Below are 12,604 nucleotides of genomic sequence, written 5' to 3' on the forward strand. Positions count from 1 at the left end.
TCAGATGTCTCCTCTGTGGGTCTTCAACCTAAACACTGAGACAAGGCCCCCCTCATTGACCCTGGATCTCAATGATGAGCCACACTGCCTTGTCTAGGTGACCACCCAGATCTTCTCCTCTCTTCCTCTTAGCTTGGTGTTACAGGTCACGACACCATGCCTCTTTTCTTTTTTCTTTTTTTTTTAAATGTAGGTGCAGCGCAGAGGATCCTGAGAACTTGGGTTCCCATGGTTGCTTAGCAGCTCTTTACCCTGGTGAGTCATTTGCCTAGCCTACAGCTCACTTAAGAAGCCTGAGAGGGTGAAAGGAGGTTGGAGACAGTCAAGAGTAGACAGAGTGAGTAAAAATCTTAACTGTGGCTCTAGTGACTCACCGTGAGACCTAAGTAAGTCAGCTGTACATGAAGAGCCTCATTGGGCTCACAGTCCTAGAGGCCGGGGAGCAGGTGGGCCCATCAGTTCTGTCCCTGGAGAGGACCTCACGGTTGATCATCACGGTGGGCACACAGTGAGGGGAGGGAGCAGATGGTAAGACTGGAATCCAGAAAGGCTTTCAGGAGTCACATTACTCTTCTTTATTAACTAGTTATGGGAGTGAGTCAGGGTCCCTCCAAAACCACACTAGTCCCTTTCGAGGACAACACTCTCAATGACCTAACCACCGGCTCAGAGGGCCCTCCCTCTCAGTATCGTAATAGTGAGGACCAAGCCTTAAACTCATGGGCCTTCAACAGTCACGGGTATTCAGGAAGCAACAGGCTTCCCTCTGGGGACCAGTTTGCAGTGGACAGACAATGAGCTGGACAGAATGACGCCTCGGTCATGACTCCGGATTCTTGACATGTTTTCCATGCTCAGTCACAAACCCGATGGTGCCACACACATCCCATGGCCTGAGACTCCGTAGATGGAGCAGGTCTCTCCACACCGTAGAGAGGAACCTTCATGACACACAGTGGGAAGCCGGCTCTCACCCGCTCTCGGTACAGGAGTTTGCCTGATGCATGCCACAGCATTTCCCTAGGAATCTGCTGGCTCTATCAGCATGTGTTTCTGTCACAAGCCTGGTTATCAGAAGCACAGTGTGCTTAGCATAGTTGATTTTTGCAGTGTTAGCATCTTTTTGTTGTCTTATTTTAAGTAACTATGACCAAAATACCCAACAGAGACAAATCAGAAGGACGGATTTTGGTTCCCTGGTTTAAAATGTTTAGTGCATCCTGGCAACGGGGGCCATGGGTGGAGCCTGGCCTTTATTTCTTGGTGGACAGATGAATACAGAGGGAGCAAGTGTGGCAGATACTTAGCGTGCCCCAGTGACCTGCTTCCTCAGACTGCGTCTCACCATCTTTCTGCATCCTTCAACAATGCTACATCAGGAATCTATTGAGGGGTTAACCCTTTCGACAAGCAGAGACTTAATCATGTAACTAGCTGAAAATCAGACTACAGGATATGCATAGGAGTTATTCCTTATTCACTCTAGGACACTGCTGCTTTCCAGTTTTCTGGCTGTGTTGTGGCTGCTTGTCATGAGCATCCTTTGCCAAACCAGGTTGGGCATGTTTCTTGGGCCCTCTGCCCTCCGCCCTGATACTGACTTCCCTTCTCATGAAGCCTGGACCCAGGCTCAGCTCCTCACTTCATGCCCTTCCTTTCCCAGTAGGATTATCCCTGTCCCCAAGCCTCACATGAACCTTTTATATCTGTAAGATCTTCTAGACCAGTTCTTCTCAACCTGTGAGTTCCGATCACTCTTGGGGTCAAGTGACCCTTTCACAGGGGTTGCGGATCGGATCTGCTGCACATCAGACATTTACATCTCACTCTTAACAGCACAATAACAGTTATGAAGCAGTAATTGAAATAATTTTGTGGTTGGGGGAATCATCACAACATGAGGAACTGTATCACAGGGCCACATGGGTAGGAAGGTTGAGAACCACTTTTACAGCTAGTTCTTAATACAGAAGCCGCACAAATACAACCATTGAAATATGCTCCAACATGTCTCCGACTCACCCCCAGCTAGAGAGAGCCAGAGGTTAGGACATCTTTGGGAGAGTGAGGAAGGCAGAGGTTAACAACTCACAAGTCCTGGGATAGAGGGTATTGTGGGGCTCAAGCGGACTCAGCATGGCCTTCCTGTGTGTATATCCTCAGTAGGGTTCCTTCACAGAAGCCTGTCACCTCAACAGTGTCACAGAAGGCTCCCTCCTCTGCAGGAAACAGTGTGGGTGGTACTTAGTCATGGCTTCCACACTTGCCTTTTACTAGGATAGATAGGGAATGATCACTTCTACTGATCCAGGGGAAAAGAACCAGGAGACTGTCTTCCCCGCAGACCCAAGGCCAAGGCTGCAGCACTGCTTGAAGAAGAAGCAGGGTCTGTTTCCACTGTGACCCCGGGTTACCAGGTACTTGAAAATGAAGCTCCTCGGGATCTCGGGCCAGGTTCATCTGAGTGTTTGTGTTGGTCTCGGGGCTCTGGGCAGTCACAGCAAGTGCAGAGCTGGGAGTGAGGTGTCCAGGTGGTTCCACCCTCCTAAACATCCAGTTTATGTGGCGAGTAAGGGATCAGTGTGGGGCTCTGCTGAGTGGACAGCAGTGATTGAAGACAACCTTGCTCAGCCCAGGGAAAGCTGGAAGCAAGACTCCCCAGGAAGAACAGGTGTGGTAGGTTTCCTTTTTATCCTTCATTAAAAAAAAAAAAAAATAAGCCTTGAATATCAACTGGTCAACTTGCAGAGGACCAGAGTCTCTGAGTGCTCAGCCCTATATGGGACACACATATGACACCCTTCCCCTGAGACTCAGGGATCTTTAAGGACTAAGGTGTGGAGTGATTCTAAGCTGGTCGATAGTATCGGGGAGACAGTGTTTACTGAACACAGCAAGGTGGTTAGACACTTGAATTCACAGCAATGGTGACAGCATGGGAAATACTGCAGCCAGAAAAAACATCCCTGGAGGAGCGGTGGGGTAGGGGACAGGTGGGCACAAAACCCTACCATTGACTGCAGGGACAGGGTCGATTTCTTTAATGATGTGACTGCTAATAGGTTGAACACAAGTCAGGGCAGGACCGTCCCCAACACTAGCTGGACAGCGTGAATTTGGGCAAGAAAAAGTAAAGACGGAATCTCGTCATCTGCTGGGAAGGGATGGGAGGCTGAGTGAATATACTCAAAATATGTTGTAAGAAATGAATAAAAAATAGTGTGTAAGAAAAGTCACTGAACCAGAGAGAACTACAGCAATCAGAACAGTGAAGGAGCCTGTGACATTACAGAACTAAGAGGGCGTTTGAGAAGATGTGGTACATCCTGTTTTCTAAATATGGCCCAGTACTGCCTCCCAGTTCATTCATGTCCTTACAACAGGGCCTTGGTGCTCCTCCCACCCAGTGTGCCTCTGGGGTAGAGCACAGTGGACACAAAGCCTCGTGACAACACAACATCCACACACTTGCTCAAGGGACTCGGATGCCATGACACAGGGTGGTGTTCTGACGTGGTACAGCTGGGGCTCCAGCCAGCAGGAGAAACTCGTTACCAGACACTGGAGCGAGTGCCTGTGGAGGTCAGATGAAGTAACTGAGCTTTGGAGCAAATGGCTGGAGACTTCCCAGGGCCAGGGTGGACCTGTGTGGTGAGCTTTGATCCCCAACCTCGTCTCTTTCACACACACACTGCATTTCTGATAAGCGAACGGACATAGAACAGCAATGCACAGAAATGTACGTCCTAACAGATTTTCTTGGAAATATTTCTACAGAAATATTGAAAACGTATAATGGAAGGCATGTAGCCATCCAAATAAGAGATGAGGATTCTTTGAGGAAAGATGCCAAGATCCAAATTCAGTGCAGGAGGAGCTATATAGTGAGACCTTGTCTCAATAATTCCCCACTAAAAACCCTTCTACCTTTATTCCCAGGTATGACTTAAAATTAAGGTCAATCTTTTAGCCACACCATCAGTGGCAAATTTTGTCCTGTTGGTCTGTGTGACTCTGCCAACTGGTTTGGTTGTATTAGGTATCTAGAACTTAGTTTGTTTCCAGTAAAACTGCACATTTGACATCTCCTTATCGATTAGTTCATTTTTACCCACAGATCCCGGTTAGTGCTACCCACACGCACACCCTGGCCGGTAGTCAGGTGTGCCAAGCTCACATGTGTTTGTAAACAGATAGAAATCAGTTCCAATCAGAAAGGCAGCAGCAGGCGGACTTGGTGCGAGTTGGAGAAAGGGCTGACTCAGTGCGTGGGCTTAGCATTCCTGAGAGCTCTGATAAGCTGAAGCTGCTGTTACCACTGCCAGGCATACTTTCTGGCTTTGAAAGATGAATCAGATTTCTCTCCTCATCTTTTTTGTGTTTCTCAAGGGAGTCTGACTCCAGGAAACACAACGCACACACTCAAAGCAGGGCCACCAAAGGCCTGGTGAGAAAGGGCTCAGGAGCCACAACCCTGCTGTCACCCACTGAGCGAGTGACTCTGGAGCCTAGCCAGGCACCCTGACATTTCATCTCTGGATGATCCTTACTTAACTGGCAACTTAATATCTCTTTAAGGAGCCGCCACAGTGGGGTCACATGTGGTTGTCATTATCTCATTAAGATGATTAGGGAAGGACGGAAATGAGAAGCGGCCAAGACATTAGGATCCAGATGCTCACGGGGCTATACACCTCTGAGGCTGGCCTGCTCTGTGGTGAGTCACCAACAGAGGCCAGAGGGAACCGGACACCCTTCCCAGACCAAGCAACACAGATGGATCCTCAGCACAGCGCCTGCCTCTGCGTGGTCCAGAGACTCTAACTTGTGCTGTGTCTTAGGACTGCTCATTAGCTTCTCAAGTTCTCCCACTAGCTGTTCTAGACACCACTGCGTTCCCCAACACCCTGCGCACGGCACAGAACCACTGCACATCCCAGCCAACTGTTTGTCCTCTTCTGGGATCCATGGTCAGCAGATCATCAGATTAGCCTATGCAGCTCTGGGCTAGAGCATGGAGCTAGCCCTGACCTCAGAAGGTGGAACATGATGAAGGAATGAGCAGAGGTCAGACACACTTATGGAGGGCAGTGTCAAGCCAGATGTAGTGGTGCACACCCTTAGTCCCAGCACTGGGGAAGCAGAGGAAGGTGGATTTCTATGCATTTGAGTCTAGCCTGGTCTACATAGTGAGTTCCAGGACAGCCAGAGCTATATAGTGAGACCCTGTCTTGAACGTCCTCCATCCCAGACAGACAGACAGACAGTATGCATGTACGTGTGTCTCTTCTAGGTTACAATAAGGAAAAGGGTGAATTCCGAGAAACACACGATCAGTAATGATTAGCTCCTTCAGACAGGATACTGTCCTGCCAGCTATTAAATGTCAACTGAATTTTGAGTAACTTTTTACTAGATTGGTCTACGGGCATGTTAATAAGGGGTTATTCTGGGTTTCAGTTGATATAAAAGGCTCATTTAAGTGGAAATGTAAGTTTTTTTTCCCAGAAAGTCGTTAGATGGTGTTTTGTTGGGGTGAACACGTGAAGGAGTGTTTGCTGCAGCAGACACAGGCGGAGTAAGCATGTGGAGACACCCGGTGTCTAAAGGGAGTATAAATGGGACCCTGCGGACTGTGAGAGGGACTTGACTTACTTATATAGCTAGCTTGTTGGTCTAGCATCTTTGTTAATCTTCATTCTGCTGAGAGAGACATAGCTAAGAACTTCTCTTGGTGTTCTTGGTGGTCTTAATCCCTCCTGCTGACTCACTCCAGTCCGTACCAGTCTGAGGGAGGCCTCGCTGTTCCCGATGGACCCTGCTACCGCCCCTGATTCTATCACCCTACAGCGGTGTATCCATGAAATGCTTGTGAATAGATGGAGCTGCTGCTGGTGACCTGTGAACAGAACTACTCCAGCACCATGCCTGCCTGCCTGCTGCCAGGCTTCTTGTCACGACGGTCGTGGATGGCACGGTGTGTTCTCTTGGCAACAGAACTAAGACAGAGGTCAAGTGACCAATGGACGCTTGGTACCGATCTTTCTTACAGAGGTCCTCTTGTGCCTCAGCAGACCTAGTGTGCGTAGCTGGCCCAGACAGACTTAGCGGTAAAGGAGTCCTCAGCACGCTCCCTGGCTCACGGGAGTCAGTCCATAGGACTTACCTGTACTCAGGAAGACTGGGAACCAAAAGCAACTCGATTCTGCACTTTGCCAGGACTACTGAGGATCAGTGCCACTGCCGAGAGTGGGAAGGACACGGGGAGGCGGGCTTTGACACATGTGCCACCAGCCTGGCTATTAAACAGTCCAACGGTGGGGAGCTTACCCTGGAGGCAACAGACACCACGCCTGCTGTAGCAGATGTGCCTTCATGCTTGAGAAGAATCGTATACTACACCCCAAAGTCCCTGACATACACTGACTGATCTGACAAGGGTTAGTAAAGACGACAAAGGACACCTATCAGCTGGCGAGCCAGCAATAGGCCATTGCTGTCCTGTCTGGAGGACCTCACTTTTCTAGCTCTATATGGTAACATTCTCAGTGTATTGTTACTCCCCCTTCCGCTGACCATCACACCGGCCCATCGCGGCGAGACCGCTAAGCTGACTGGCTTCAACATGGCATGACCCTGAACTCAGAGAAGATGTGTGTCCAAGTTGACTTTCGACCTCAGTTCAACTCCTGGGACCCAGCGCTTTGTGCACTGAGGGGTCCCCTTAAAGCAAATAATTTGCTACATCTGGCTTCTCTTATAGCACAGCACCTACCAGGCCTCATCGGACTATGGAGGAACTGTCTTCTCCACCTGGCTGTATTATTCTAATCCACTTATCAATTGGCCTCAACCCTACTGGTTCTGAGCAAGGCCTTGAACAAAGGCAGGATCACTGACCCATCCTGCGGTGCCAGATGCTCTGCAGCATGGGTCGATGGGGCTCAAAGGTCAGCAGATGGTGTGATGTTTGTAGCCTCAGGCCTGTCTGGCCTTTGTAATTCTGCATCAATATACACCATGCCCCTTTTAAATAACTGTTCTCTAAAGAAGTGTATCCTGGGGTCTGGAGAGTTGGCTCAGCAGCCAAGAGCATTTGTTCTTGCAGAGGACCTGGGTTCGATTCCCAGCACCCACAGGGTGGCTCACAACCATCTGCAACTCCAGTTCCATGGCTTCTGACACTGTCTTCTGGACTCTGGGGGTACTAAGCACACAGCTCATAACCATACATGTGAGCAAATCACTTGTATACATAAAGTAAGTAAATTTTATAAAGGTTGTTTAAAAAAAGAACTAGGTCCTGTCTTAATATTTAATTATGAGCCACGGAGACACCTTGCAACCTCAGCTGCCTGCTGTCAAATGAAAGTGGCCAAGCTTGACCCAAGTAGGCTATATGGGGCAACTGAGACTTGTGGTTCCTTGGTGCCTCTCTGTCCCTGCACCAGTGGCCCTGGGCTGGGCCCTGTTCTGATAATCACGTGACAAGGAGAAGCTGTGGACCTGGTTTCTGAGTTTCTGCATGATATGCAGACTCTGCCCTCCAGTGGACAATGACAGTACTGCATCCTCTCTTGACATCTGTGAGGTCTGTAGAAGGGGAACCAGTTGAGTGGGCACTGACCCCGAGTATGGAGGGTGGCCAGATGTATGACTGAGTAGCGGTTTAAAGCCATGCTCAGTGATGTGGCTAGGTAATCAGGCTCTTGGAAGGACATTTGAAAAAGTTATGAGAGTAGCCCACTCTGGACAAAATGAGCAGGCATTTGTTCACTAAAGAACAGCCTTAGCCACAGACATCAGTAATGAAGTGGACAGGACAGCCTGCTCTGTGTGGATGGATATAAGGCAGCCTTTCTCTAGCCACCTCTCACTGACCAATGGGTTCAAGGGCAATGGAGGCAGGTTAGATAAACACCATGGTGATGGTTGTACTCATCAAGACAACCTGGCTATCTTCCCTGTTGGCTCCAGGCAGCAGAGACTAACACCGACCGGTCAATGGCCAGCAGGGGCAGTGTTTTCTCATTGGAGTAGACATGTTCGATGTGCGCTCATCTCTGCATAGCCAAGGTCCACCGCTGCAGGCATCAGGGGGATATGGGAATGGTACCATGACTCCTAGTGACTCACTGGCAACACTAACGTCTTATCCTTGGGACGATACGTTCTGGTAGTCCAGGCTTCTACGGAAGAACAACAACCACTCCACTGAACTGTCAGCTCTGAATGCTTCAGCCACTCTGAGGTCCCTGAATCTCGGGTCTCTGAGTCACTGCCTAGGAAGAAATTTTGAGTCCAAGGGGACACAGTGGAGGATAAACATGTTTGGAACATAAGAGATACCTTTGGCCACTTGGGAATGCCAGGCTATGTGGTTCAGGTTGGGGAGGGGGCACAATGGCTCAGTGGAGGTATTATAAAATGTCAGACCATCAGGGAGAAAGGTATGGGCATATACCACACTGGGAAGGGAAGCACAACCAGCCAAGGTATTACTGTGTGCGAAGGAGATTTAGGACGGGTGCTATACGGAGGGAGGTGACTTGTGATGTGACCAGTTACAGAAAGGAGGACTATCAAGGTGGGCTCTTCCCTCCTGTTTTGTTATGAATGAATGTCAATGTGTTCGTTAAGTCACATGTCTGCTTTCTTTCCCCTTGCACCCTCTTGTCATAGAACGTAAGGTGTCAGCATTTGCCTATGTTAACTTTTTACATCATAATGTTTCAGCTACAGGGTGTTAGGTGCATCTACCAAAGATGGCTGCCTCTTCTGGGGCAAGCGGGTTTGCTTGCTCTCAAGACACCAGCTGCACCATGCTAAGCAGAACCCGACTTTGCTTTTGTTCTTGTTTGACGGCTCATGATGGTGCAGGACAATACTAAGTTGGTAGCCCTTAGAGAACATGTTTGGTCAGGCACACGGTTGTTCAGTCAAATGCTTGTTTAGATGTTTCTGTGATGGTATTTTGCAGATGTGGCTAAACATCAACTCATTTAAAAAATCAACTGCTTTTTAATGTCCTTTTGAAGATGACTTCAAGTATGTATCTTGAAAATACAGTGGTGCTCACATAGTCCAAAGTCTAAAGAACAATATAGGCTTCCTGAGGATAAGGTTTTTTTTTTTTTTTTTCCTTCAAATTGCAACAACAAATCCTGCCTGGGTTTTTAGCCTGTTTATTGGACTTTCCCATGGATTTCAAATCTGCTTCATAGATTCGGGACTTATCCTCCATAATTACATGCACTAAATCCTTAAAATAAAGAAGTTGGTGGTATCTTATCTATCGACCAATCAAACTATCCACCCGTCTCCTACTGGTTTGGTGTCTCTGGGACTACTGACTGATAGAAACAATTAATTCCCTTTATAGTATTTGCATGAGCAAAATAGAACATTTCCCTTTTAAATATACTGAAGCCTAGAGGACCGGTTATGTGATATCAAAGTGAGAGAAATGTCAGGGGTGTGTCTACAAACACAGCCACTGCTGCCAATCTTACAGAGACATCCTTAAGCAGTGACAGTTTCACCAAGTTCCCAGAAGACCCCTGACACCATTTGTCTACCAAAAAGCAATTTCTTATGCTGTGGACTGGAAAAAAAAATTAGCTTTCCATTGACCATATGACCATAGTCTCCATTTTATAGAATAAAAGATTTGGGGAAATCAAAAAGATACTCCAAGAGTCTCTTCACCATAGTCTATATTTTCCTCAATAATTCTGAAGCTAAGAGATATTAGGAGACTTGCCTGGGGTCAGAGGTCAGGTGGACTCCCGACCCCTGTCACAGTTGGCTGGGCCCCAGTGTGCTTGCTGGCTGTATGGATCTACCCAGTCTGTGAGGAGGTCATAGTTCCAGAGGTGGCCGGCTTCCTCCAAAGTTCCCAAAGGGAAGCATGGTGGGATTGTCCAGCAAGAGGCTGTGAAGCCAGCCCAGGAGACAGAGGGCGGGCTTACAGAATCAGACTTCCATTGCACGTGGGATTCAACGTAGTGGAGGTATGTGGCTGGGGTCACCTATGTCACTGAGACCTTAGGATGCTGTACTCTCCTCCGCGAGTCTGCTGAGCTACAGGGGGATGCCTTGATGTCCCCTGGAGTCAACTGCTGTTCCCAAGGAGAGATGCCACAGGGTCCTACTACTCCTTGTGGAGTCCTGATCACCTCATTAGATCTAAGATGGCTCCCTGAACACTAGTGAGACACCAGAAAAGGAACTGAGGCCAGTGGGGTGGCTGCTTCAGCCATCTTCACAGAAGACCCAACACGTTACATGCCCCTCGTACCCCTACTCCTGCTCCTTCAGAGTAACTTCATCAGGCAGGGCTTTCATTGGAGCATGGTGATGGTGTGGCAAGATACAATTGGCCAATGATTTAGGGGCTTGGAATTGGTTCAAACCCCATATATAAATGTAAGTGCTGTGCAGATAAACTCATATCTGCACCCTGATGCTGGTCCCCGAAATCTGATTCCCTGGGTTCATTCATGTGACACTGTTGCCTCCCCCCTTCCCCTTCCCCTCCCCCCAATTCTTGGTCCCTGTTGTGTACCCAGTAACTGTGTACCCAGTGAAGGCTGGTGGCAGGAGGCACTGTCTGTCCTATCAGCTACACAGGAGGATTTGGGACAAAGAACTAGAAATGCTTACTGTCACAAGTCCAAGACTGCCCCTAGTTTGCTCTCAGTAGCGCAAGAGGAAGGCTGATTGCATCTAAGGGAAAACTGTTTTCTGAGCTCAGAGGGCTTTGCCCCCACCTCTGCCCTCTTCCTGCAGAGAGCCAGCTGTGTCTCTGAACAAGAGCAACAAGGCTGAAGGCAACAGATTAAAAGCTGAACTGGTTTTCAAACACACATGCTCACAAAACACAGCATCCATACTCGACTTCACAGTGTGGGTGCCATCCTGGTTTTATCAGCCTCATTCTACCCAGAGGCGAGTGTAACCCATGAAGACAAATCTGGACCAGTGCTGGGGTGTACCTAGGTTCTAGAGGGAGAGGGGTCCGAAGGTTCTTGGAAGCTGAACAGTGGACATGAAGACTAGGGCTGTGGATGTCCCTCAAGGGGGCTGTCCCCACCTCAAACACATGAGACAAACAAGATGCTTAGATAATGTCTTAGAACAGCTACAGAATGTGGAAAAAGCAAGATGCTTGCTAAACCCAGTGTGGACAACCTTAGACACCCCCAGCAGCAAGGCTAGACACGTTTAAGTTATTTTTTTGGATAGTGTCTTTGACAGAAGATGCCATTATAAGGCATCTGACCTTTAAATTTTATTTTTATATTAAACCTAAAGCTATGGCTACTTGGGGATTCTTCATTAATTTTGTGGCTTGTATTTTGCACAGATTTGTAAGTGGCATCTGATCCTGGCTACCTGTCCCCTTGCTGCTGGTCACCAGGGCCACCTCATGGACTCAAATCTTCTATAAAAGAAAAGAATAGTTGAAAATGGTTTTCATACCCTCTGCTAGGCTGGGTCCTTCTGTTTTTCTTTTTCAGTTTTTCTTTTTTTTTTTCTTTTTATTTTTTTATTCCAAGAAACAAGTCCTTCGCATATGGCTGAACAGGTTGCAAACTGCTCAAGAATTATGCGTCCGAGGGACAGGGTGCCGTTCATACCACAGATATGTATTGTAGGTCTGTTTGTTTTTCACCATCTTATCCTGGCACATGGCAGTTAGGAATCTTGTTCTGACAAGATGGTTAGATTATAACAGGTCCCTTCTAACAGGAGGGACCATGGCGTATAGATGAACAAGATGCCACTTTCTGATTCACTTGAAAATTGCAGGGCAATCGTTGGCCCCGGCTGAACCCCAAGGCTGGCCTGCTTCTACACTAGTGAGAGACCTTCTTGCTCTGGCCATTACCCTGGTCATAGGCTCAGCGTATGAAATGCACAGAGCACCAGTAGGCACACCGAAAGCTCACCTTTCCTTGGCACCACTGGTAACTGTGTGATAGGGACCCAATAGGCAGCCAGCTCTAGGATCAGGGTTAGTCCACTTACCTTTTCGTTTTTCTTGTCATCTGGTTTGTACCCTGCGGTGATGGGGCTGGGTGTGGGCGGGCCGCTGGTGGGTGTCCCTCCGACCTCCCCACTGAGGTTGGCGGCGCTGACGTTGGGGGGTGTGATGGCGGAGGCTGCGGATGTGAAAGGGATGGCTGGCCTGGGACACATCTGTGCCGGTGGCTGCTGGCTGTGCTGTGGAGACACCACGGAGCGGGGGCGGAGGCTGGTGCTGGGCAGGCGGGATGGAGAAGTCTGAGTGCGCAGGGGTGACACGGTGGCAGTTGGACGGTCCAGGGCCTGGGCCGAGGGATGGGTAGCTGAAGAGGTAATAGATTGAAGGGTTAGTGTGCACTTGGCCAGTCTCAGGCTTCACCTCTGACCTCTCAGGGCTCTGAATACTCCAGACTTGGCTGCCCTCACCAGAGAGGAAACTGAGGCTAATGACCCTGAAAGTCACTCTCCACCCTGGCTCAGCCTAATCCTTATCCCCAAGTGCCCCAGGGCACAGCAGGCTATATTAATCCAGTGTTTTCCTGCATTTGTTAAAAATCATACTTCCTATAATTAC

The 12,604-nt window shown here is 48.7% G+C and overlaps 1 protein-coding gene across 1 annotated transcript in view; it reads right to left on the minus strand.

The window, feature by feature from the left end:
• Positions 1-12,604, minus strand: part of SH3RF3 (SH3 domain containing ring finger 3) — a gene marked incomplete at both ends in the record, with an annotated part of 261,242 nt that overhangs the window by 13,783 nt on the left and 234,855 nt on the right. Inside the window, one exon of the mRNA XM_080937907.1 lies at positions 12,034-12,353. Within this exon, the coding sequence (XP_080794033.1) occupies positions 12,034-12,353 (320 nt within the window). The remainder of the gene's footprint in view (positions 1-12,033; positions 12,354-12,604) is intronic.

This window comes from Micromys minutus (assembly GCF_963924665.1).
Source record: "Micromys minutus genome assembly, chromosome: 25".
NCBI lineage: Eukaryota > Metazoa > Chordata > Mammalia > Rodentia > Muridae > Micromys > Micromys minutus.